The 27862-nt window shown below is 39.5% G+C and overlaps 1 protein-coding gene across 2 annotated transcripts in view; it reads right to left on the bottom strand.

Moving 5' to 3' along the window:
- Positions 1-27862, bottom strand: part of OXSR1 (oxidative stress responsive kinase 1) — a 103557-nt gene that overhangs the window by 24552 nt on the left and 51143 nt on the right. For both annotated transcript variants that reach the window (XM_030328386.2, XM_030328387.1), the window contains 4 exons: positions 23544-23599; positions 9737-9846; positions 5873-5974; positions 3652-3785 (listed from right to left, as the gene is read on the bottom strand). In XM_030328386.2, coding sequence (XP_030184246.1) covers positions 3652-3785; positions 5873-5974; positions 9737-9846; positions 23544-23599 — 402 coding nt within the window. The remainder of the gene's footprint in view (positions 1-3651; positions 3786-5872; positions 5975-9736; positions 9847-23543; positions 23600-27862) is intronic.

The raw sequence follows: 27862 nt of genomic DNA, 5'->3' as shown, positions 1-27862 counted from the left end.
CTCACAGGCCGCGAAATCATGACCTGAGCTGAAGTCGGGAGCTTAACTGACTGAGCCACCAGGCGCCCCTCTATTTCCATTTTTAAAAATCTTTCCGTGTTGCATTCCTCAATTTCCTCACGGAAATTCCGTGAGCCATTTCCTCAATATAGTGTAGTGTGATTGAGTAAGAGCAGGAACTCTACAGTCAAATTGTATGGGTGGCAATTCTAGCTCCAACATTTTCTGGCTGTGTGACTTTGGGCAATGGTACTTAACCTCTCTATGTTTCAGTTTCATTCGTAAAACAGCGAAGATAATAGTGTCATCCTCAAGGGATGATATATGTTAAGATGACGTATGTCCAGTGTTTACAACACTACGTGGTAACTTGATTAGGAGTCAATAAATGATTCTCTTTTTTGTGTGCTTTACTGGCTGTTCTATTTAACCAACCCATGTAAGTTTTTTTCTGAACTTGGAAATGTTCTCAACAAGGTACGATTTTGGCTTACAAACTGGAAATAGATGTTCTACAGCTTCTAGATATTTTTCTTTTTTAAAAAACTTTTTTATTTTGAAATAATTTTAAGCTTATAGGAAGATGCAAAGATACTACAGTGTTCCTACATGCCTGTCACCAGCTTCCCCTAATGCTAACATTTTATATAACCATGGTATAATTATCAAGATATTAACTAAACTAAAAATATTAACATTGCTATACTATTATAGAATTTATTTTTAAAAATATTTATACTTATTTATTTTTGAGAGAGAGCCCGTGCCCATAAGCAGGGGAGGGGCAGAGAGAGAGAGTGGGAGATACAGAATCCTAAGCAGGCTCCAGGCTCCTGTCAGCATAGAGCCCGACGTGGTGCTCAAAGCCACAAACCGTGAGATCATGACCTGAGCTGGAGTCCGACACTTAACTAACCCAGGCACCCCGATTACTGTCTTTAATATATTAATATTCGTATAACACTATAAACTATAGACTTCATTCAGATTTCCCCAGTTTTTGCTCTAACGTCGTGTGTCTGTTCCGCGATCTAATTAAGGACACCACGTTTCATTTAGTCTTCATGTTTTTTTATCTCCTCCAATCTGGGATACTTCCTCAGTCATCCCTTTCCTTTCTTGTGAAGAGTGCTGGTCAGGGAGTCTGTAGCATATTCCTCAGTTTGGATGTGTCTGATGTTTTCTCACTACAGACTGAAGTTAAAGATTTTGGGAAGGAACACTTCAGAGGTGATACGCCCTGTACCTTGTATCAGGGAGTATATAATAATCAATATGCCTTCTTACTGGTGATGTTAGCCTGGATCACTCGTGACAGAGGTGTCCACCAGCTTTCTCCACTCTGAAGCTACTATATTTCCTTTTTCATACTCGATTCATCAGAAGCAAAACACTAAGTCTAGCCTACGCTCGAGGGAATCCATTAAATTTTACATTTTTGTTACTTTATTTTTCATTTCTAAGCAGCTTTGTTTGTTTTCTTGGTCACAGTCATATCCTTTTCTTATGGTTTTGATTTCTTCCATTAGGATTTTAATTATTATTATTTCTTAAATTTTTAACGTTTTTATTTATTTTTGAGACAGAGAGAGAGATAGAGCACAAGCAGGGGAGAGACGGAGACACAGAATGCGAAGCGGGCTCCAGGCTCTGAGCTGTCAGCACAGAGCCCGATGTGGGGCTCGAACTCATGGACTGTGAGATCATGACCTGAGCTGAAGGCGGACGCTTAACCGACTGAGCCACCCAGATGCCCCAATTATTTTAAATATACTTATTTTATAGATTCTTCAGGTATCTCTGCATTATCCAAAGCTTCTGGAACACTGATTCTCCTGTTCGCTATGTCTGCAGACTCTAGTTTGCTGTGTACTATCTTACTGTGTGTTTTATAATTTCGGACTGTGATCTCTTCAATGGGGCATTATTTGGAGGAATCTCATGGACCTCGAGTTTGGAACAGTTCGAACAGTACAGTTTTCTAGTTGCTTCTGTCAGAAATAAAACTGGCTTGGCAATAATTCTTTTTTACTCTTTTTTTTTTTTTTTTTTAATTTTTTTTTTTTTCAACGTTTATTTATTTTTGGGACAGAGAGAGACAGAGCATGAACGGGGGAGGGGCAGAGAGAGAGGGAGACACAGAATCGGAAACAGGCTCCAGGCTCCGAGCCATCAGCCCAGAGCCCGACGCGGGGCTCGAACTCACGGACCGCGAGATCGTGACCTGGCTGAAGTCGGACGCTTAACCGACTGCGCCACCCAGGCGCCCCTCTTTTTTACTCTTTAATCTTGTGGGTTCCTGGATAATATGGGTAGTATAAATTCAGACTGTCGACCTACACAATGTCCAGGTCAGAGGATTTGATTGTTCAAGACAAGTTTTTGTTGTGTCTTCGTGATGATGGACACATATTTTGTTTTCTGGTCCATCCTTTTACTCAGAAGGCTGACTTGTGGAGGTCTTAGTCTTAAGCAGGGATCTCAGTTCAGATCCCCAATGGCTGGACCCAAGATCTCGTTTCTAGTCCCACGTGGGAGTTTGAAATCTAACCGAGTAGGTTATTAAAAGGAACAGTGTCCCACTGAGGGCAGCCACAGGATTGGCTCATGATATTTCTTCCCTGATTTGTTGTTTTTTTTTTTTTTAATTTGATAAATTTGTTCAGCATTTATAGGTGTTTGTGACAAATTCTGTTATTTTAGTTAATTAACTAAAGCAGAAGCAAAAGTCTCCTATCTTTTATACCAATTTGTTACAAGTTTGACCTTTGCTACCTATTTTTCTTACCTTTTCTAATATTTCCAACAATAAATTCTGAAGCCCCATTAAGTATACTGAAGACATGACTTCAACTGAAACCTTTTATTTTTGTTGATCTTCACAGAAATCAAAATTTAAAAATTCTTAGTGCTAAAAAACTGAGTGGAATATGTATGTGAAACAGAAAAATGAGATACAGAACAAACTGAACCCTGGTTCAGGATCAGAAGTTTTGGATTCAAGTCCCACCTCAATGACTAGGTAGCTGGTTGACCTCACAGATAAAAGGTTGTACTCAGTGACTTCCAACATATTTGATTCTGTTTAATTCATAAAGATACACACATTAGATGATCATGTTTATTCACCTACTTGGCATCCAATCTGTCTAGTGTTACCAAGTAAGGGCTATGAGTTTTTGGTATGATTACTAAAATCTTTCCAATAAGGAAATACATATATGATTACGTGGCCTTAGATATAACATTGGCTATGTGTATTTCTTTTGTTATTAAAATTGTAAACAGCATTAAGATACTTGTTTGCTCATAACTTTTAAGTACAAGCTGAAAACAAGTCCTCCCACTAACTTGGCATTTTATTAACACAGAGAGTTCACAATGTACAGATTTATAAAAACGTAACCAGGAAATAGCTGAACTATTTAGAGTATACACTGTATACTAAAAAGAAGGGAGAAAGTAATTAATTCATTTCCAATCTAGTGTAATAGTCTCTGTATATTTTTTCTAAAGTTTGTATTTAAATAAATATATGTGAATATGCAGAAATAATTTTCTGCACATGAATGTAGGTATGTGATACTTAGACTTCCCACAATGGTTCACATATTTGATGAAGACAAACGTAACCTTTATCTCATATTTTACCTTTTTTCTGGATCCTTTTGAAGGCACAGTGAAATCATTTTCCTGAATGATTTTCCATATTTTTTCAGCATTTCTTTATCTTGAACGCCAGTTTCCAGAGAAGGAGGATCATTTTGTAGTGTCAGCATTAAAACCTGGAAGAATTTTCGATGAAATATAAACTTGTGAAGATTCAGTAAAGTACTGTGGCCAAGATTCTTCAATATAGACAACCTCACAATACGTGAGGCTGTATTTTCTGAAAGTTCACATCTAGACCAGTTGTTTGGAACACTGTTATTTAGACCTTTTGCACACAAACAATATCCTACAGACAGTTGGCTTCCCAGGTTAACAGTAACTGTTGCAAGGGCTCAACAGTATTAGCAATGAATGTCCTTTAGTTAGAAACCTTTCTTCACGGGGCGCCTGTGCGGCTCAGTCTGTTCAGTATCTGACTCTGGCGTAGATCGTGATCTCATGGTTCCCTCTCTGTCCCTCCCCTGCTCACCCTCTCTCACTCTCAAAATAAAGAAACATTAAAAAACAAAACAAAACACAACACCCCTTTCTTCAGGTCCTCTGTCCCCTTCCTTGCCTCCTTCCTTCCTTCCTTCCTTCCTCCTTTCTTTTTTCTTTTCCTTCCTTCCTTCCCCCCTCCCTCCCTTCCTTCCTCCCTCCCTCTCTTTTTCTTTCTTTCTTTCTTTCTTTCTTTCTTTCTTTCTTTCTTTCTCTCTCTCTCTCTCTCTTTCTTTCTTGTTTCAAGAGCAAGAAGGGGAGGGGCAGAGAGAGACAGACAGACAGACAGAGAATCCCAAGTAGGCTCTCCACTGTCAGCACAGAGCCTGATGTGGGGTTTGAACTCACGAACCACGATATAATGACCTTAGCTGAAATCAAGAGTCAGACACTTCACCAACTGAGCCACTCAGGCTCCTCCTCTGTCCTCATTCTTATACTGCCAAACTACTTTAAAAAAAAATGTAAAGTCAGGGCGCCTGGGTGGCTCAGTCGGTTGAGCACCCAACTTCAGCTCAGGTCATGATCTTGCAGTTCGTGGGTTCAAGCCCGGAGTCAGGCTCGCTGCTGTCAGCCTGTCAGTGTGGAGCCCGCTTGGGATCCTCTGTCGCTCTCTCTCTGCCCCGCCTCGCTTGCACTCTCTCAAAAGCAAACATTTAAAAATAAATAAATAAATAAATAAATAAATAAATAAATAAATAAAGTAGAATCCTAGCAAAATAATAAAATAAAATAAAATAACAAGTAAAACCATGGCTGATTTTACCTATTCCTGGCTCTGTTTTAACATGACCCCTTGTAATCTGGCCTTCTCTTCCCAGAATTCCTCCGGCACTTGGATCCCAGAAATCGCTGATGCTGCCTACTTAATAGAGCTACGGCCTTTTTCACTTCTCAGTCTTCCACCTTCTCTGCAGTAACTGACTATTTTGATTATTCTGTCCATCCTAAATCTCTTCCTTCTCTGACTTTCATGGCAACATACTAGCTTGATGCCCTGAGGTGGAAGTAATGAAGGTCATATTTATGTGGTGGGATTGGGGGTGATTTGGGTTTTTCTAGACGATGTGACTTTTTTATAAAAGCATAAGCCATTTTTATTTTGTTTTTTTAGTTTATTCATCTGTTTTTGAGACAGAGAACACAGTGGGGGAAGGGCAGAGAGAGAAAGGGAGGGAGGGAGATAGAGAATCCGAAGCAGGGTCCAGACTCCTAGCTGTCAGTGCAGAGCCTGACATGGAGCCCAAACCCCTGAACTACAAGGTCATGAGTTGAGTGGAAGTCGGATGCTTAGTCGACTGAGTCACCCTGGCACCCCATAAGCATAGGCCATTTTTCTAAACACAAAGTCAACACTACTTTAAAATAAAATAGGGAATAAAAAGGGGTTGTAGTTACAATTAACACTTGCTTTTCAGATTCAATTTATATTTTACTGAAATGGAATTACTAAAAGCTGGAGGTATTTCTCATCCCGAGCAAATAGGCTAACATGTATATGTTTGGCTACAATTCTGGAGTCATTGCCGGCAATGGATGAAAAGTAAACCTCATCTCCTCCCCCACCTCCTTTTGAGAAATAAACCATTCCTCTGTCCTCAAAATGGCTTCCCACTTTACAGTTATAAAAACTTATCCTTTTCAAATCCATTCACTCCTAGGATTAGTCTCTGAAAAGAAACTGGGACATGGGCTGGGGTAGGATGTTGACTGTGAACCTCACCTTCATTGGTGGATATTTATGATAAGGAGCTGCCCCGGTGGCCAGTTCAATTGCTGTGATCCCGAAACTCCAGATGTCCGCTTTGAAATCATAGCCTCGGACCTGTAAAGAACATAAAGATGTACATGATTACTTTTGCCACCCTAAAAGCACTTTTATTTTATTTCTCTTTTTAGTAATCTCTACACCCAGCCTGGGGCTTGAATCCACAACCCCGAGATCAAGTGTTACATGCTCTTATGACTGAGCCAGCCAGGTGCCCCTAAAAGTACTTTTAAAAGGAAGCTTCTAGGGGCGCCTGGGTGGCTCAGTCGGTTAAGCGGCCGACTTCGGCTCAGGTCATGATTTTGCGGTCCGTGAGTTCAAGCCCCGCGTTGGGCTCTGTGCTGACAGCTCAGAGCCTGGAGCCTGTTTCAGATTCTGTGTCTCCCTCTCTCTGACCCTCCCCCGTTCACGCTCTATCTCTCTCTGTCTCAAAAATAAACGTTAAAAAAAAAAAAATTAAAAAAAAATAAAAGAAGCTTCTAATATGTATCAAGAACCACGAAAGTGTTCATAAGCTTTTTTTAATTAAAAAAATTTTTTATACTTATTTATTTTTGAGAGAGAGAAACAGAGCATGAGCAGGAGAGGGGCAGAAAGAGAGGGAGACAAGAATCTGAAGCAGGTTCCAGGCTCTAAACTGTCAGCACAGAGCCCGACGTGGGACTCGAACCCATAAACCGTGAGATCACAACCCGAGCTGAAGTTGGACGCCCAACCAACTGAGCCACCCAGGGGCCAAGTTTTAAACCATTAAAGTAATCTAGAGTAAGCAAAAGCTAACTATACTTGGTAACAGAAGAAGAAAAAGCAATCCCAATAAATGTTCCCCAGAAATGGTGAAATTGTTAAGTATGGGATACTCAGTTAAAAGAAATGCTACATAGTCAACTAAAAGCAATGTAAATGAATTCTATATGAAAATATGGAAAATCACTTGTGATAAAGCATTTACGAAGAAAAAAGAATACAAAATTCTTCACAAGTTTTGATACTATTATAAAAGTACATCAACTATGTTTTTTAAAATTTTTTTCTTAAAAAAACATTTTTTAATGTTTATTTTTGAGAGAGACAAAGTGTGAGCGGGGGAGGGGCAGAGAGAGAGGGAGACACAGAATCTGAAGCAGGCTCTAGGTTCTGAGCTGTCAGCACAGAGCCTGATGCGGGGCTTGAACCCATGAACCACAAGATCATAACCTGAGCCGAATCAGACACTTATCCGACTGAGCCACCCAGGGGCCCCTCTGTTTGGTTTTTTTAGAAAAAGAACTAGAACAAAATTGTTAGGCAGTAGTGGTAAGTCCTGTTTTCCAAATTTTCTATGTTACGGTATTGTTTTATCCTGTTATGGTACTATTTTAACCTGTTCCATAACTTAAAATGAAAAAAGATACAAGGGGTGTGAATATTTTCAAAGTTCTTAATGGGACCATGTTGCCAAATTTCTTTCCTTTTATACTGGCATGAGCACATTATAAAATTAAATATTTTCATTTTCCATCCTAAGCAACACAGGAGAAGAAATAGGTTGGTGGGGGTGGGGTAGGGTGGGGTGTGGTTTGAGACCTGGAATTAAAGCTCCATATGATGTGCTGCCGTGGTGGGCCTCTAATGAGCCAAGTGCAAGTTCCCCTCTCCAGTCTGTTCCCAAGGGTAAAGTCCCCTAGCCCAACAACCCTGCTTATTAACTGGACAAGCAAAGTTCCTGCTTAGCCTTGAGTAGCAGGCTTCAGCTCCCGACCAGCCCTCAGAGTTAACCATATGAGCCAATCACACCCTCACAAGGAAACCGAGGAGCACCTCACTCTCTCGATACTACAAAGCCTGTTTCCCACAGCAACTGTTTATTCACTCTCTTCCTGAATACAGCCCCATGTGACATGCAGTGTCCTCCTCCCTGCAGCTATGTGTATATGCGACTAATAAACTGCTGTCGGTCTCACAGGCCCAGAACCAGGTGTTGTGCGTTCAGCATCAGCATTACCCTAGGGTGGGAATGCTTCCCTCACCAACAGGGCGAATACAGGCATTAAAACGGAGTGGAAGTGAATTCGGTTCTACAATACCAACTTTGATGTATTTCTAGGACATTTAGGTAAAACATCTATAGGGAGCTGGAAACCTCCACCTAGAGGCTTAGGAAATAATAAGACTGGCATGATACACTTTAGAAAATATAATAGGTGAGGGCGCCTGGCTGGCTCAGTCGGTTAAGCGTCCGACTTCAGCTCAGGTCATGGTCTCACGGTCGGTGAGTTTGAGCCCCGTGTCGGGCTCTCTGCTGTCAGTGCAGAGCCTGGAGCCTGTTTCAGATTCTGTGTCTCCCTCACTCTCTGCCCCTCCCCCGGTCACGCTCTGTCTCTATCAAAAACTGAATAAACGTTAAAAAGAAAAGAAAAGAAAAGAAAAGAAAAGAAAAGAAAAGAAAAGAAAAGAAAGAAAGAAAGAAAAGAAAAAAGGAAAGAAGGAAGATATAATAGGTGGGAAGTGGAGATGAGACACATTAGTGAGAGAAGAATTTGAGAACAAGGTCCTGGGACACAGAAGGAAAGACAGAAAAGAAGTCAGAGAAACGGCCTGACAGGGAGGGGAAGAATGAGGAAAACTACACTAGGGAGGCTGAAGATGTAAATCAAGGTGGAAAGGTCCAAGTGCTTCAAATGACAGGACAACAAACAAGTAAAACAAGGAATAAGGAATGAGCATAATTTGAGAATAGCAGATCCGTAAGGTGACTAGATGAGTGACATCTGACTGTAGTTGTTTCAGAGCAAACGGAAATGGAGTTGTGGGCAAAACCAGTCCTTCAAAAACCAGAGCAGTGAAACTACATGTACAAAGATTAGGTCATTTAATTTGTAAAGCGGAAACTACTATTGAACCAGTCTTCATTATATTGTTGCTTAGGTTGTGTGTGGTAGAAATCCTGAGTTTTATATATCATTTACAAAGATCTACAGGCTTTTTGCTGTTGTTGTTAACGGTGGACGGGTCCTTAACCAAGAAACAGAGACACGGATCTCCCAAAGTTAGTGTAGCACATGTACGCCCTACTTTTTTTTTTTTTTTTAATGTTTATTTATTTTTGAGAGAGACAGAGACAGAGTGTGAGCAGGGGAGGGGTGTGAGTAGAGGAGGGGCAGAGAGAGAGAGGGAGACACAGAATCCGAATCAGGCTCCAGGCTCTGACTGTCAGCACAGAGCCCGACGCGGGGCTTGAACTCACGGACCGCGAGATCATGACCCGAGCCCAAGTCGGACGCCCAACCGACTGAGCCACCCAAGCGCCCCTGCATCCCCTACTTTTTAAAGGTTCCCGTTAAGCCACCTGGCTTCTATGGAAGACCTACAGTAGTGCCTGTTTACTGAAAGAAATCCGGAGGATTTCTACTTTTGTGAAAAAGGCAAAAAGCGAAAACGGCATCGCGCGTTTGCTCCGATAGCCAGCCGTCACGTCACGGAGGCAGTGCACAGAGCAGCAAGACTGGTGCCGCCCAGCTCCTTCCCCAGTGTGTGCACATCTGCTCTTTATCTCCATTTATTTTGTGCATCCAATAGCAAGATGTGTTCTCTGCTTTCAGAAAAGCCTAAAAGAGGTCATTTCTTAGGTCTGGGAACGTTAAACAATTTTTCCAGATAAATTAATGGTAATTGCTTCTTCGCTTTGCACCATTTCAGTTTATCAAAGGTTTCACAGGAACAAACTGCTTTGCCTTAGTGGGGGAACCTGTATACCAAACAGAAGCAAACACTACTCCGTTTTTTACATTCTGTAACAAAACCCTAAGCCATTTTTAAAAGACAAAACACAAAGAGTACCTGTTCCATAACTTCAGGTGCCATCCAGCAAGGAGTTCCAACAAAGGTCTTTCTCACTTTATTTCGGGTAATATCACCACCAGTTGCTAAAAAAGCACTAACCCCAAAGTCTGAAATAGATATAACAGCAAGGCATTAGAAATATGGCAACTAACACAAGTAAATAGGAAAATAATATAGCTGTAGTCCTATCCGCAAACAACACATTTTCTCTTCTTTCCACTGAGGTTCTTGACTAAATTAAGACACAGTTGAACACAGACCCATCCCAACAGATTTTCGTCCTTGCTCCAATCCATTCTATTAGCGTAGTCCTTCCAGACTAAAAGTCTATACCCATTAACAGTAACCCCTCCTTCTCCTCCCCAGCCACGGGCAACCATCATTCTAACATTCGGCTTCTATGATTTTGAATACTCTTAAGGACCTCAAATAAATAAAAGCATACGCTATTTGTCTTTTGTAGCTGGGTTATTTTACTTAGTATAATGTCCTCAATGCCCATCCATTTTGGAGCATATGACAAAATTTCCTTACTTTATAGGCTGAATAATATCCCACTGTGTGTATATGCCATATTTTGTGTATTCTTTCAATCGCTGAGGGACATTTGGGCCGCTTCCACATTTTGGCCATGGTGAATAATGACGCTATGAAAATAGGTGTCCTTAATAATTATGTGAGTCCCTGCTCTCAGTTCTTTGGGATTCTAAACGCAGAAGTGGAACTGCTGGATTACACAGTACAGTAATTTTATGTATGTATGTATGTATGTATGTATGTATAAATGTATGCACGCAGAACAAGGAGGGGGGAAGGGCAGAGAGAGAGGGAGAGAAAGAGACAGAATCCTAATCCCAAGCAGGCTCCACGCTGAGTGTGGAGCCCGACACGCTCAATCTAAGGACTGTGAGATTATGACCTGAGCCAGAATCAAGAGCCAGACACCGAACAGACTGAGCCACCCAGGCACGCTGGTAATTTTGTTTTTCATTCTTTGAGGAACTGCCATATTATTTTCCACAGCAGCTGTACCATTTTCCATTGCCACCAACAGTGGCCAAAGGTCCCAATGTCTCCACATCATCTGCATTTTCTAGTCTTGGGTTGTTTTTTTTTTTTTCTTTTTTTTTTTAAATTATTTTGAGAGAGAGAGAGATTAAGAGAAGTAGTGCACACGAGCAGGGGAGGGGTGGACAGAGAAGCCCCAGTAAGAGCCCAATGTGGGGCTCCATCTCACGACCACGAGATCATGACCTCTGGAGCCAAATTCCAGAGTTGGACGAAATCAGGAGTCCACACTTAACCAACTGAACCACCCAGGCACCCTGGGGGTTTTTTGATAGCAGCCATCCTGATGGCTGCAAGACGGGATCTCACTGTAGCTCAAATTTATATTTCCCTAATGATTAGTGATGTTGAACATCCTTATGTGCTTATCAGCAATCTGCGTATCTTCTTTGGAGAAATGTCTACTTAAGCCCATATTCTTAAAGACTCAATTTATTTAAACTAAAAACAAAAATAGTTCACCATTTTTCCTATCCTGTATTCCTGCCTCTGGCAACCACCAATCTGTTCTATCTATCTATGAGTTTGTGTCTAATATAAAAAAAATTTTTTTTAATGTTTATTCAATTTTGAGAGACAGAGCACGAACAGGGGAGAGGCAAACAGAGAAGGAGACACAGAATACGAAGGAGGCTCCAGGCTCTGAGCTGTCAGCATGGAGCTGGATGCGGGGCTTGAATTCACGAACCCTGAGATCATGACCTGTGGTGAAGTCAGACCCTTAACCGACTGAGCCACCCAGGTGCCCCATTGTGTCTAATACATACATTAGGTTTCATTTCATTATTTGTCTGACTTATTACACATACGACAAAACCCTCAAGGTCTATCCATATTATCATAAATGGCAAAATTTCATTATTTTCTATGACTGAATAGTATTCCATTGTATGTATACACCACGATTTACCCATTCCAAGACCTCTATCAATGAGATTACCATCTATGTTTTCTTCTAGGAGCTTTACCATTTCAGGTCTTACATTCAAGTCTTTTTTTTCTTTTTTATAACACTTATTTTTTGAGAGACAGAAACAGCGTGAGTGGGGGAGGGGTAGAGAGGGAGGAAGGCATAGAATCCAAAGCAGGCTCCAGGCTCTGAGCTGTCAGCACAGGGCCCAATGTGGGGCTGGAACTCACGACCCTGGGCTGGAATTCACGAATGCGAGATCGTGACCCAAGCTGAAGTCAGACGCTTAACCAACTGAGTCACCTAGGCGCCCCACATTCAAGTCTTCGATACATTATGAGTTAATTTTTATCTACGGTGTGAGACAGTGATCCAATCCAGCTTCACTTTTTTGCATGTGGCTGTCCAATTTTCTCAATACCACTTAATTAAGATACTGTCTTTTCCCCATTGTATATTATTCGCTATTGTAAATAATGCTGCAATAAACATGTATATTTCTTTTTGAGTTAATGTTTTTATTTTCCTCAGGTAAATACCCAGAGGTGGAATTACTAGATCATACAAGAGTTCTACCATAAATTTTCTGAGGAACCTCAATACTGTTTTCCATCGGCTGCACCAATTCACAGTCCCACCAATAGTGCATAAGGGTTCTGGTTTTTCCACATCCTTGCCAGGGCTTGTTATTTCCAGTCTTTTAGATAATAACCACTCTAACAGGTGTGAGACATCTCGATGTGTGTGAGGTTCTGATTTGCATTTCCCTAATAACTCATTTATCTGTTGGCAATTGTATGTCTTCTTCGGGGAAAATGTATGTTCAGATCTTCTACCCATTTCTTAATCAGATTGTTCATTTTCGATATTGAATTGTAGGAGTTCTTTATATATTTTGGATATTAGTCCCTTACGAAACATGACTTGTAAATATTTTCTCCCATTCAGTAGGATGACTTTTCATTTTGATATCCTTTGCTGTATAGATTTTTTTTTTATTTAAAAAGAATCGTTTTTAACGTTTACTTGTTTTTGAAGGACAGAGAATGTGAGCGGGGAAAGGGCTGAGAGGGAGACACAGAATCTGAAGCAGGTTCCAGGCTCTGAGCTGTCAGCACAGAGCCTGACGCAGAGCTCGAACTCACTATCTGTGAGATCATGACCTGAGTGAAGTTGGTCACCCAGTTGACTGAGCCACCCAGGCATTCCTGTACAGATTATTTAAAAAGATTTTTTTTAATGTTTATTTATTTTAGAGAGAGAGGGAGGGAAGGAGGGAGGGAGCGACAAAGAGGGGGAGTACAGGGGATCTGAAGCAGGGTGTGCTGACTGCAGAGAGCCCGATGCAGGACTTGAACCCATGAACCATGAGATCATGACCTGAGCTGAAAGTTGGGATGCTTAACTGACTGAGCCACCCATGCGCCCTGCTGTGCACATTTTTTGTTTGATATTCCTATTTGTTCATTTTTTGCCTTAGCTGCTTTTGCTTTTGGCATCAGACCTGTATCAAGGGGCTTGCCATCCATGCTTTCTCTTAGGTATTTTATGGTTTCATGCCTTACATTCATTCTTTAGTTCAGTTGGAGTTAATTTTTGCATATGATGTAAGATGGTGTTCTAGCTTCATTCTTTTACTTGTGGCTGTTTAATTTTCTCAAGACCATTTATTGAAGAGACTATCCTTTCCCCCTTGTACACTCTTAACTCCTTTATGATAAAATTAATTGCCTATGTATGTATGGGTTTATTTCTGGGCTTTCTTTTCTGTACCATTAATCTATATGTCTGTTTTTATGCAAATATCATACTGTTTTAATTAATGTAGCTTCATACTATACTTTGAAATCGGGGAGCATGATGCCTCCAGCTTTGTTCTTTCTTAAGACTGCTTTGATGGGGCGCCTGGGTGGCGCAGTCGGTTAAGCGTCCGACTTCACCCAGGTCATGATCTCGCGGTCCGTGAGTTCGAGCCCCGCATCAGGCTCTGGGCTGATGGCTCAGAGCCTGGAGCCTCTTTCCGATTCTGTGTCTCCCTCTCTCTCTGCCCCTCCACTGTTCATGCTTTGTCTCTCTCTGTCCTCCCAAAAAATAAATAAACGTTGAAAAAAAAAAAAAAAAAAAAAAAAAAAGACTGCTTTGGCTATTCGAAGTCTTTTATGATTCCATACAAATTTTAGGATTGTTTGCTCTATTTCTCTGAAAAATGACATTATAATTTCGGTAGGGGTTACAGTGAATCTATTTCTATTACAGTGAAATATTTCTACCCAAAATATATTTTGGGTAGTACATTTTAACAATATGATTTCTTCCAATTCATAGGCAAAGAATATCTATGTCTTCAGCTTCTTTCTTTAATGTCTTGTAATTCTCCATATACTGACTGGTCTTTCACCTCTTTGATTAAATTTATTACTAGATATTTTACTTATTGTGATGCAACTGTAAATAGGATTGTTTTAATTTCTCTGATAGTTCATTACTAACATACAGAAATGCAACATATTTGCATGTACTGATTTTGTATTTTGCAACTTTACTAAATTTGAATATTGTAACAGTTTTCTTCAGGGTTTTCTATGTTCAATATCAAGCCATCTGCAAATGGTGACAGTTTTACTTCTTGCTTTCTAATTTGGATGACTAATTTCTTTATCTTGCCTAACGGCTCTGGCTAGTACTTCCAACTACGTTGAATAAAAATGGTGAGAGTAGGCATCTTTTCCTTGTTTGTGATCTTATAGGAAATGCTTTCAGCTTTTTGCTACTGAGTATAACATTAGCTGTGGGCTTGTCATATATGGCCTTTATTATGTTGAGGTATGCTCCTCTTATACTGGCTTCATTGAGAATTATAAATGGATGTTGAATTTTGCCAAGTGTTTTTTCCACATGTTGACCTGATACAATTTTTATCCTACATTTGGTTAATGTGGTATATCACATTGACTAATTTGCAGATGTTGAACGAACCTTGCATTTCTGGAATAAGACCCACTTCATCAAGGTGTATGGTCCTTTTAATAATGTATTGCTGAACTGAGTATACTGATATTTGTTGAAGATTTTTGCATCTATGCCCACTAGAATATTAGCCTATAATTTTCTTGTGGCATTCTTGTCTGGTTTTGGTATCAGGGTAATGCTGCCTTCATAAAGTATGTTTAATGTTTCCCACCTCTTCTATGTTTTTTGAAAGAGTTTGAGAAGGATTGGTATTAGTTCTTCTTTCAAAGTCTGGTAGAATTCACTAGTGAAGCTGTCTGGTACTGGAGGGTTTGGAGGTTTTTGATTACTGATTCAACCATTTTACTAGCAATCGTTCTGTTTAGGTTTTCTATTTCATGATTCAGTCTTGGTAGGTTGTATGTTTCCCGAAACATATCCATTTCTTCTAAATTGCCCAATTTGCTAGCATATAATTGTTCATAGCAGTTTCTCATGATCCCTTCTATTTCTAACTTTTTTTTTTTCATTTCCTTGAATCCTCTTTTTCTAGGTGAATCTAGCTAAAGGTTTGTCAATTTTATCTTTTCAAAGAACTGACTCTTAGTTTCAATGATCTTTTCTATTGTTATTGTAGTCTCTATTTCATTTATTTCTGTACTAGTCTGTTATTTCCTTCTTTCTGCTAAATAGGTTTCATTTGTTCTTCTTTTTTCTAGTTCCTTGAGGTATAAAGTTGTCTGAGACTTTTATTTCTTGGGGTAGGCATTTATCCATGATGTACTTCCCTTGTAGAGCTGCTTTCGTTTTCAGAACCAAGAGACTGGTGATTTGGGCAGGGGATGGGAATTGGGAAAAGAACTGCTTTTGTTGCATCCAATAAATTTCATATGTTACACTTCTATTTCCATTTGCCACAAGGTATTTTTTTTTTCTTCTTTGACCCAGTGGTTGTTCAGTAGCATGTTGCTGAATCTTCATATAGCCCTACATTTTCCCATTTTCTTCACATAGTTAATTTCTAGTTTCATACCACTGTGGATAGAAAAAATGCTTGATTTCATTTCAGGCCTCTTAAATTTATTAAGACTTATTTTGTGGCCTAATATATGATCTGTCTTGGAAAATGTTCCATGTGTACTTGAGGACAGCGAATATTCTGTTGCTTTGGGATGTTAAGTCTAACATATCGTTTAAGGTTGATGTCTCCTTATTGATTTTTCTGTCTAGATGATCTACCACACTCTTATTATATTGCTGTCTACTTCTCCCTTTAGGTTTGTTAATATGTACTTTATATAATTAGATGCTTCTATATTGGGGGCATGATTTTTACAGATGTTTTATCCTTTTTTTTTTTTTTTTTCTGGACTGACCCCTTTGTCATCATGTAATGCCCTTCTTTACCTCTTATTACAGTCTTTATTCTGAAGTCTACTTTGTCTGATTTATCTACTTCACTTGTGATTTTTGTAATCTGAATCTTCTCTCATTGCTTCTTAGTCCACTGAGCTAAAGGTTTGTCAATTTTGGTGACCTTTTCTAAGCATCACCTCTCTACTGCTTTCCTATTCTCTATTTCCTTTGTCTCTTCTCTAAATTTTATTATTTCCTTCCTTCTACAGCTTTGGGTTTAGTTTCTTTTTCTAGTTAATTTGCTATCTTATTTTTTAAATAAAGTATCTACAGCTATAAACCTGCCCCTTAGCCAACAGTTTTGCTATGTCCCATAAGTAGTGATTTTGTTCGCATTCACCTGTATTTTTAGATTTCCCTTGTGAAGCTTTCCTTTATCCATTGGTTGTCTGAGTGTGTGTTACTTAATTGCTACAAATCTGTGACACTTTTAGTGTTCTGCTACTAATTTCTAACTTTATCCACAAGGGTCAGAGAGGGTATTCTGTATGTTATCTTCTAAAATCTACTGGGACTTGATATGTGGCCCAACATGGTCTACCCCAGAAAATTAACTCGTGTGCACTTAAGACGAACGTGTATGCTGATCCTGTTGCATTGTGTGTGTGTGTCTGTTAGCTCTAGGCGGTGTACTGTATTAAATCTTTCATTTCCTTATCTCCTGTCTGTTGTGTCCGTTATTGTGGAGTACCGACGTCTCCCACTACTAACGTGGAGCCACTTCTCCCTTCAATTCTCTATTTCCTTCCTATATTTTGCTAGCTATGTTATTATGTATATAAATATTTATAATTGTTACATCTTTTTGCTATATTGAACCTTTTGTTAATGGGTAATGTCCTTATTTTTTTTTTTTTTTTAATTTTTTAAAATGTTTGTTTTTGAAGGAGAGACAGAGCGTGAGCGGGGGATGGGTAGACAAAGAGGGAGACACAGAATCCAAAACCGGCTCCAGGCTGTGAGCTGCCAGCAAAAAGCCCGACACAGGGCTTGAACTCACAAACTGAGCTCATGACCTGACCTGAAGTCAGCTGCTTAACCAACGGAGCCACCCCGGTGCCCCTGTTTGGTAAACTTTTTTCATTTAAAGTTTATTTTCTCTGATATTAGAATAGCCACCTCTGCTCCCTTTTGGTTACTATTTGCACGGAGTATCTTTTTTCCATCCTTTCACTTTTTTTTTTTTTTTTTAATGTTATTTTTTTTTTCGAGAAAGAGAGAGAGAGAGAGAGACTGTGGGCAGGGAAGGCGCAGATAGAGAGGGAGATACGGTATCCGAAGTAGGCTCCAGGCTCTGAGCTGTCAGCACAGAGTCTGACGTGGGGCTTAAACTTACAAACTGTGAGACCATGACCTGAGCCACCCGGGCACTCCATCCATCCTTTCACTTTCCATGTATTTGTGTCTGAGATCTAAAATTAGTCCCTTACAGAGAGCATATAACTGGATTAAGTATTTTGTTTAATCTGTTCTGCCAATCTGTCCTTTGATTGGAGAGTAATCAACTTACATTTGAAGCAATTACTGATAAGGAAGCACTAACTTCTGTCATTGTGTTGTTTTCCATGTCTTCTAGTTTTGTCCCTCATTTCCCACATTAGTTACTTTTTGTTGTGAAAGGCTTAATTTTTTTCTCATTTCCTTGTGTTTATATTCTATAACTGGTTTTTTTTTTTTTTTTTTGGTTACCACAGAGATTACATTTAACATTCTAAAGTTATAACACTTGAATTTGAATTTATACCAGTGTAGAGGTGCATGGATGGCTCCGTCAGTAGAGCATGCAACTCTTGATCAAAATCAAGTGGTAGTGAGTTCAAGGCTCATGTTGGGCATCGAGATTACTTAATTAAAAAAAAAAAAAAAGTTTTTTTAAAATCTTGAGTTTATACCAGGCTAACTACAATAATACAAAATCTCTTCTCCTTTATAGCACTATGCCCCTGTTGGTTGTTATCACAAAATTATAACTTAATACAGTGTTCAAATATGAAATGATAATCCTTCTAAATATATTGGTCTCTTAAGCAGAAAATATGTTTTAGAATCACAAACCAGTTAACAGTAATGACTTTTAGGCCACTGTTTTTAGTAATGTATTCATGTACAAAACAAAAAGTGAAGTCACAATCCACCGTTACAATAATACTAGCTTTTATAGTTGCCCATGTATTTACCTTTATGAGATCTTTATTTCTTCATACTGCATCAAGTTACTGTCTAGTGTCCTTTCATTCCACCTTGTGGGACTCCTGTGATCATTTCTTGCCAGCAGATCTATCAGAAACAGAGTTCCTCAGCTTCTGTTTATCTGGAAATGTCTCGATTTATTCCTCACTTTTAAGGAGGATTTTACCAGATATAGAATTCTTGATTGACATTTTTTTTTTTTTTTTTTTTTTTTTACACCACTTTGAATTCACTGGCCCACTGCCTTCTGGCTTCCAAGGTTTCTGATGAGAAATCTGCTAACTGCCTTATTGAGGATCCCTTGATTATGAGGAGTCATTTCTATCTTCCTGCTTTCAAGATTCTTTGTCTTTGGCTTTTATAAGTTTGATTATCCGGAGTCTCTGTGTAGGCCTCTTAGAGTTTATCCGACTTGGAGATCACCGAGCTTGTTGGATGTTTACATCCATGTTTTCCATCAAATTTGGAAAGTTTTCAGCACTTATTAATTCAAATATTCTCTCTGCTCATTTCTCTCTCCTCCTTCTAGGACTTCCCACATGTGTATTGGTCTGCTTGATGATGTCCAACAGATCCTTTGAGCTCTGTTCACTTTTCTCCAATCTTTGTCCCTTCTGTTTCTCAGACTATACTTTCCATTTTCCTACCTTCAAATTCGTCAATTCTTTTTTCAGCCAGCTCAAATCTGCATTTGCATTTGAATCCTTCTAGTGAGTTTGCCATTTTGTAATACAAGTTATTGTACTTTTCAGCTCCAGAATTTCCTTTTTGTTTTTAGGTTCTCTCTCCTTATTCCTAATTCCATTTTTGTTCACACATTGTAGTCCTGAGTTTGTCCACATCTTCCTTTAGTTTTCTTTGTCTGGCAGATCTGCTGTCAGGTCTTTTTCAGAGACAGTTACTGTTATTTTATTTCCTTTGAATGAGCTACACTTTCCTGTTTTGTTGAATGCCCTGTGATTTTTTTGTTAAAAACTGGACATTTGAATCTAATGATAATGGCAATTCTGGAAATCAGATTCTCTCCCTTTCCCAAAGTTTGAGGCTTTTTTGGTTATTGTTTTTATTTTGGTTGTGATAGACTGTCTCTGGTCAAGCATCAGCCTGAAGTATAAACAAGCTCTTCTCAGGACTTTTCTGTCCCTTTTCCTGGAATGTGCAGTCATTTTCCAATTTTCCTCATAAATGTAACTGTTTTTAATGTCTGGCTCCAAAAATGGGAAGACGAGAAAACAGAAGGCAAGGAAAAAAGATGCTGGCCCTTCAAGTCCCCTGGAAGTCACTTAGAGGGGAGAGGGTGCCACACAACAATGGCTGTCGCCTCTTTATCTGCAGCGCTGCGAGCAGAAGCAGCAATCCGTGATCAGAACACAGATCCATGATATTTACAAGACAGGGTCCATTGCGCCCACTGTGGGTCACACAAGCTGTCTGCCAGTTGCTCCAAAAACGTGTGCAGTTGCCTGCCAGGAGGCTGATGGGTAGGGGATATAGGAATGGACTGAAATTAACCGCAATTTACTTTCCAAGCCTTCCCCTAGAGCTTGCAAGCCTTCCAAGGAACTGCAGAATTGTAAAATACAGTAGTTACATCAGACAGATTCTGCTGGTTCAGTTTTTGCCTAGGTGTGGAGAGATTCCTGGTGTTTCCTATTCCACCACCTTCCCAGAATCCACTCTTCTTTAGTTTTTGACCACTTGGTTTTGCCTCTCTGAACAACACAGCATAACTGTGCCTGGTTTTGAACCTATATAAATGAAATCACATGCCATATATTCTATTTCAACTGTTTTCTTTCACCTTATCTTTTTATCATTAATGCTTTCAAATGCAGTTGTAATTCTATCCATATTCATCACTATACAGTATTCCAATGTACAAGTTAACCATAATTTATTTCTCCATTCTACTAACGAAGGGTATTGGGACTGTTTCAAACTTTCAATGCTCTTGAACACTGTGCCACACGTAAGCATAATCTTCTCCACGCCATACATCCAGAAGCCAAAGTTTTAGGGTATGCGTATTTGAACTAATTTATTCTCCCACTATTGGAATATGAGATTTTTTTCCTTGCTTTACACTGATACTAACCACTGTGCTGTCAGATGTTTTTGCCAGGTCATCTAGTATAACTTGGTATCCCAATACCAGCTGACAGGCATACCTTATTATTTAATGCTTCTCTGTACTATGTTTCACAGATACTGTGTTTGTTAGAAGTTGAAGGTCTATGGCAACCCTGCATGCAGCAAGTCTACGGGCACCATTTTTCTCACACTTGCTAACTTCTGGTCTCTGTGTCACATTTTGATAATTCTTGCAATATTTCAAAGTTTTTCATTCATCACTGCATTTGCTCTGGTGATCTGTGATTAGTGATTTTTTGATGTTACGATTACAATTGTTGGGGTGCCACAAACCAGGTCCTTAAAAGGTGGTGAACTTAATCAATACATGTTGGGTACGTTCTGACTGCTCCATTGACCAGCCATTCCCCCATCTCTCTCCCTCTCCTCTCAGGCCTCCCTATTCCCTGAGACACAACAATATTTCAATCAGGCCAATTAACCCTAAAAGGGCCTCTAAGTGTTCACGTGATGCAGCAGCTGTAACGAGTTACCAGAAGATCTAGGCAGGTTAATTCACAAAGGCGGCTACCCTGAACAGCAGATCTTCAATGCGGACCAGACAGCCTTCCTGTGGAAGGAGACGCCACCTAGGACTTTTTAGCTAGACCCAACTCAATGCCTGGCTTCAAAGTCTCAAAGGACAGGCTAACTCTCGTTAGGGGCCAATGCAGCTGGTGACTTTAAGTTGAAACCAATGTTTATTTGCCAGTCCCAAATTGCCAGGGCCCTTAAGAATGATGCTAAATCTACCCTTCCTGTGCTGGAACAGTAGAATAACAAAGCGTGGATGACAGCACATCTGCTTACAACATGGCTTACTAAATATTTGAAGCCCACTGTTGAGACCTACTGCTCAGAAAACAAGACGCCATTCAAAACAGTACTGCTTACCGACAACGTACCTGGTCACCCAAGAGCTGCGATGGAGTCGTACAGCGAGATTAATACTGTTTTCGTGCCTGCTAACACAACACCCATTCTGCAGCCCGTGGATCAAGGAGTTAATTCTGACTTTAAGTCTTATTATTTAACAAACACATTGTATAAGGCTAGGGATTCCTCTACTGGGATCCGGGCAAAGTAAACTGAAAACCTTCTGGAAAGAATTCACCATTCTAGATGCCATTAAGAACATCTGTGATTCATGGGAAGCTGTGAAAATACCAACATGAACAGGAATTTGGAAGAAGTTGATTCCAACACTCATGGATGACTTTGAGGGGTTCAAGACTTCAGTGGAAGATGTACCTACAGATGTGATGGAAACAGCCAGAGAACTAGACTTCAAAGTGGAGTCTGAAGATGTGATGAATTACTGTAATCTCACGATAAAACCTGAACAGTGAGGGACTGCTTCTTACGGATGAGCAAAGAAAACGGTTTCTTGAGATGGAATCTATTCCTGGTAAAGGTGCCGTGAAGACTGTTGAAATGACAGCAAAGGATTTAGAATATCACGTTAACTTAGTTGATGAGGCAGCAGCAAGGTTTGAGAGGACTGACTCCAACTCTGAAAGAAGTTCTTCGGTGGGTAAAGCAGCATCGCATACTACAGAGAAATCGTTTGTGAAAAGAAGAGTCAATTGTAGCAGATGTTACTGTTGTCTTATTTTTAAGACCCTGCTACAGCCACCCCCTTGATCAGTCAGCAACCATCGACATGGAGGCCAGACGCTCCGCCAGCAAAAACTTTATGACTCACTGAAAGCTCAAAGGATGGTTAGCATGTTTTAGCAATAAAGTGTTTCTAATTAAGGTATGCACATTGTTTTTTCAGAAATACTGTATTGCCCACTTAATAGACTATAATACAGTGTAAACATAACTTTTATACACTCTGGGAAACCAACAAATTCATTTGACTTGCCATTTTGCAATATTTGCTTTATTGTGGTGGTCTGGAAGTAAACCCACAGTATCTCCAAGTATGCCTGTGCTAGGCATTTATCTGATTACTAGTGAGCCTGAAACCTTTTATTACGTTTATGTTTTGATGTCTTCATTTGGGAATCTTCTGCCCATTTTTTATCTGATTTTTTTTTCTTAATGAGTTCTTTCTATATTCTAAATTTAAGCCCTCTGTCAGTTATTCATGCTGCGAATATCTTTTCTACTCTGTGGTTTGCCTTTTTGTTTATTAATGATGATAAACCATTGGTTCTTCTTTCAATAAAGAGAAGCTGGGAATTTTAAAGGAGTCAAATTTATCAATCTTTTATGTTATGTGGCTTGGTTAAAATATTTCCTTAGGTTGGGACATGAAGGAAGATGTGCACTTAAATTATCTTTTTTTAATTTTTTTTAATGTTTTTATTTATTTTTGAGACAGAGAAAGAGCATGAGCAGGGCAGGGTCAGAGAGAGGGGGAGACACGGGAATCCGAAGTGGGCTCCAGGCTCTGAGCTGTCAGCACAGAGCCCGACGTGGGGCTTGAACTCACGGACGGACTGTGAGATCATGACCTGAGCCGAAGTCGGACACTCAACCGACCGAGCCCCCCAGGTGCCCCTTAAATTATCTTCTAAGGGTGATGAAATGATTTGTGGTCTGAGTGATTATCTTTCTCCTGCCAAACACCTGACTGTCCCAGCAGTGTGGGACACCCCGATGAGCGGCTTGCTTGACGATCCCGCGGTACAGCCACTCTGGAGGGGTATTTTACCAGGATGGCAGGTCCTAGACTCCAACTCTTATCTCTTCAGCCCTGAATTTGCCAAAAGTGCACTTTCACCTCTCAGATTCCTCTTCTTAACTGGCAAACACCCCAATCACCCCAGGACAGAAGCAGCGCTGTATCACTTCTCTATAGCACATCAGTTCACAAACAGTGAGGTCTCTTGACTACCTCTCCCTCAAAGGAAAGCACAGGATGCTGGGAGAACCCATCAAAGATGACTCTCTGCGGGTAAGGAGTGATAACTGGAAGGTAACGAATAATGGACAAAAAATGTCTAACATCAAAACTGCAGGATGAGTGGTGGAGGGTATCTTGAGAGTAAGCAGGGATCGACAACATAGGCTGCTTGACTAGGGACAGTCCAGGAAACAGAAGAGAAAACTGGCTCTGAAAACATCCAAGATAAGTAAGGTGGTTCTACTGACCATTAAATCAAAATTAAAAGAAAAACTAATCATTACCTGCAATCTGTACTGAGCCATCTTCTCCAAGAAGAATATTTCCAGCTTTCACATCTCTTTAAGGAAAAAACAAAATTAAAAAGTTACATATTAAAAAACACCTATTCTTTGGAGTCACATAATTTAAGCAATTGTTTACTGTATTCACACAACACTGGCAGTAAATTCTCTATTTTACATTAAAGGGTGTTAAGGCCAATAGTAAACGATTTTTAAAATTTTAGTCACTTGTACCAGAATCTAAATATTATAAAGAAAGCTACAATGACAAATAGCTTTTTACTATAAAATCTAGAAGACCCAACAAGATTAAATACTTGTTTGGAATAACAGTGGCCAAAGAATGCAACCCTCACCTACTGTCACCTAATTCTACTTTTTGAAATATATTGATTAAAAGAAAATTTTTTTCAGTTCATTCATTTTGAGAGAGAGCGAACATGAGCAGGGTAGGGGCAGACAGAGAGGGGGGAGGGAGAATTCCAAGTCAGCAGAAGTCACTGTCAGTGCAGAGCCCGATGCAGGGCTCAAACTCACAAAACCTGAGATAATGACCTGAGCCGAAACCAAGAGTTGGACACTTAACCACTGAGCCACCCAGGCACCCTAAAATATAATGATTTTTTTCCACAACATAATACATGGTCAAAATTTTTATTTTTTTATGTTTTAGTTTTTGAGAGAGTGAGTGCACAAGCAGGGTAGAGGGACAGAGAGAGAATCTCAAACAGGCTCCATGCTCAGCACAAGAGCTCGGTAAGGGGCTCGATCCCTAGGATCATGACCTGAGCTGAAATCAAGAGTCAAACATTTAACCGACTGAGCCATCTGAGGCACCTCTCAAAAATTGTAAATGGTATGTGGTTAAAAACAGGGACTATCCTACGCCTGAGACATAAAGATAGATATTAATCATTCAAACATCTTTGTATTTTTAATCGGTAACTATTTGTAACTCAAATAGTACACATGCACACATTCGTATTATAAATACCTAAATATCACCGAAGAGCCCAAAGTCCCTCTACCCACCATTCTCAAGTCTAGCACTTTCTTCACAGTTTTCAACTACTACCAGTCTAGTCAATACAATATGTTCCTGTGACCTACCTCGGCTTTTCTTCCAACATAAATGATACTACACTATCCATTCAAAGCTACAACTTGTTTTTCTCATACAACAATGTGTTAGCAATATCTGGCAAATTTTAAAATCCTCAAATCCTGAGTAGTAGCAAATCCACTTCTTGATAACCCAGAGAAACCCCCACCCGTGTACAAACAAGGACGTCACTGCAGCATTGTTTGTAATAATAAACCAAAAATGATAACAACCTAGAAGGCCAACAATAGCAGAAAGGTTGAACTAATTTTGTTACAGCCATAAAATGGAATAAGGTCAATCAACATGGTTTGACTTGAAATACCCTCTAACACATACTACTAAATGAACAAATCAAATGAGAGGACAGCGCATTTTGTAGGGCATCATTAATGTTATACACACACACACACACACACACACACACACACACACACACACACACACACTTTACATCTATTCCAAATGGAGAGTAATGAATGTTTCCTTCTGTGGAGAGGAATGGGTTTGGAATCAAGGCAAACAGTGTTGAATATCTTGTGGAAATGTGATCATGTATTTATTTTGTAATTAAAAATAAATATACAGAGAGCCAGTCTTTGAGGCTAGACAAGAAAGAGCAAGGCTAGCTCACGGAGGAAGGCTTTGTCATGAAGAGGAAACAGCGAAGAGCACAACACTTCATCCTTTTCCTATTCCTGTCTTATCTCTTATCTTTAGATCATAACCATTCCTCAAAAAAAAAAAAAAAAAAAAAATCAAGGGGTGCCTGGGTGGCTGAGTTGGTTAAGCATCCGACTTCGGTTCAGTTCATGATCTCATGGTTCGTAGGTTCGAGCCCCGTGTCGGGCTCTGTGTGACAGCTCAGAGACTGGAGCCTGCTTCGGATTCTGTGTCCCCCTTTCTCTCTACTCCTCCTCCACTCGTGCTCTGTCCCTCTCTCTCTCAAAAATAAACATTAAAAAAAATTGTTTTTAATCAACAATAATTTCACAACTGTGTGTTATCAGCTTCACCATACCACAACATGCAACACTTTTCCTGAATGCATACTGACGCATGAGGCAATCACGCTGCTGAGTACTCTGCACTGTTCATACATCCACGCAATTCACACGGCATTCTCCCAGAGCTGACTTAGACTCCAGCCAAGTCTACTCTACAAGCAATGTACACAGCCTTCTCCCAGAGCTGACCCAGAGTAGAGCCCAGCTAAGTCTACTCTACAAACATAAAGTCTCTGACTCCAGATACTATGAATAGGAGAAAACTGAAGACCTTCCCTTCCCTTGGTGACAAAAACCATCCAAGTCAACCCCAACTTTTAACTCCCTTTTCTGAGTTCATCTGGAATGACATCTAAAACTCAAAAAATGTATACTTTAGTCACTTCCTCCTCTGTATTTTTGCAGCAGGCTGTAACACAGCATTAGTCCAGACTACAGAAATGTGATCATAATCTTCGGGCTGCCTCTTTCAGCATGAGCTAAGATCTGGACCTGTACCTTAATAGATTTCTATATCACCTGCACTTACTTACTTACTAGCATTATGATTAGTAAACAGGAGACATCTCCCAGATATTCACCGAATATATTTAAATAACTAAGGAGACAATTTCCTTAAATACTCTTCTGGAGATAAGTGGAAGTATTAAATGAATGAATGAATAAATGAGTAAAAAAATAAATCCAACTAAATACCAAAATAAAACTTGACTGTTTCCTTTTCACTGTCTCAAACCCCAATTTCCACCTCCTAACTCTGTTCCAAACGTTAGGGTTATAAAGTAATACACTGCAGTCAAACAAGACAACCTAACTATTCAACAACGGGAGACCAAATTGTGGTATATCTATGCAATGAAATACTAAGAATAGCAATGAACATACGAATATGGAAGCATCACCAAATATATCCTTAAGTGAAATAATATTATGTATGTATGTTTCCATTGTCTTCTTTTTTAAAAAAAAAAAAAAAAAAAAAAAAAAGAGGGATATACATATGTTTATATTGGCATAAAATCTCTCTCAAAGGAGTCACAAGAAAACGGCAAGAAATGGTTCCATTTAGACCAGGATACCAGAGGTTCAGGGAAGGAGGAAGACTTTTTAAGAAATACTTTATTTAAAAAAAAAAAAAACAACTTTATTTTTTAGAACCATTTTAGATTTACAAAGAAACTGAGAAGACAGTGCGGAGGCATTCCCACATGCCTTACACTTAGTTTTCCCCCATTGCTAACGTCTTACATCAGTATGGTACTTTTAGCACATCTAATGAGACCAGTACTGATGCATGATTATTAAAGTCCACAACTTACTCAGATTTTTTAAAGTTTTTACCTAATGTCCCTTTTTGGTCCCAGGATCCCATTCAGGATTCCACATTAAATTAGTTATGTCTCCTTAGGTTCTGCTTGTCTATGACAGTTTCTTTGACTTTCCTTGTTTTTGATGACCTTGACAGCTTTGAGGAATAATGGTCAAGTATTTTGTAGGATGCCCCTCTAATGGAATTTGCCTCATGATCAGACTGGCGTTACGAATTTTTGGAAGGAAAACCACAGAAGTGAAGTGCCATTTTTATCACATGATATCAAGGTACATAGTTATCAATATGATTCAGTACAGGACTTTTTTTTTTTTTTAATCATATACCATTTTGTGCTTTTTTGAATATTTAAGTCACGTACATGTGTTACCTATTCAAATAATGTTTTATACAAGTTTTTGTTTTTTGGGAAGTGAAGAGACAATAATCTATTTTCAGTAGAGCCTGCACTTAGGGTGACTACTTTTCCCGATCAGCTCCTCAGATAATCAATTCCATGCTTCCCGTTTGAAACCAAAGTGCAGTGTGCAGAACAGCTTCCAGGAGTAAAAGCAGGAGAAAATCATGAGGCTAAATGGCTCACTGGACAATCAAACATACCAGTCTGTCCTCATGGGCAACAGGACAACTGACCTTCCAAGAAAAAGATTTGTAACTAAATACCTGGAAATCCATAAAGGCCTTAAGAAAACAACCTTTCTTACTCTGCCACAAAATCCAAGCAACCCAGCAGCCCCAACAGTTAAATCCACCATCCATTCTTAAATAAAAAACAACAGTGAGTTTTGTTTTTCACAGCTTAAGGCCATTTCTCACATGTCACTATTGCACCAAAGTGACAAATTCCTTGTAAAATTAGAAGGAATATCATATTTTTCAC

Source organism: Lynx canadensis, chromosome C2 (assembly GCF_007474595.2).
Source record: "Lynx canadensis isolate LIC74 chromosome C2, mLynCan4.pri.v2, whole genome shotgun sequence".
Taxonomy (NCBI): Eukaryota; Metazoa; Chordata; class Mammalia; order Carnivora; family Felidae; genus Lynx; species Lynx canadensis.
Note: the sequence above shows the minus strand (reverse complement) of the source record. Positions and strands in the feature narration are given on the sequence as shown.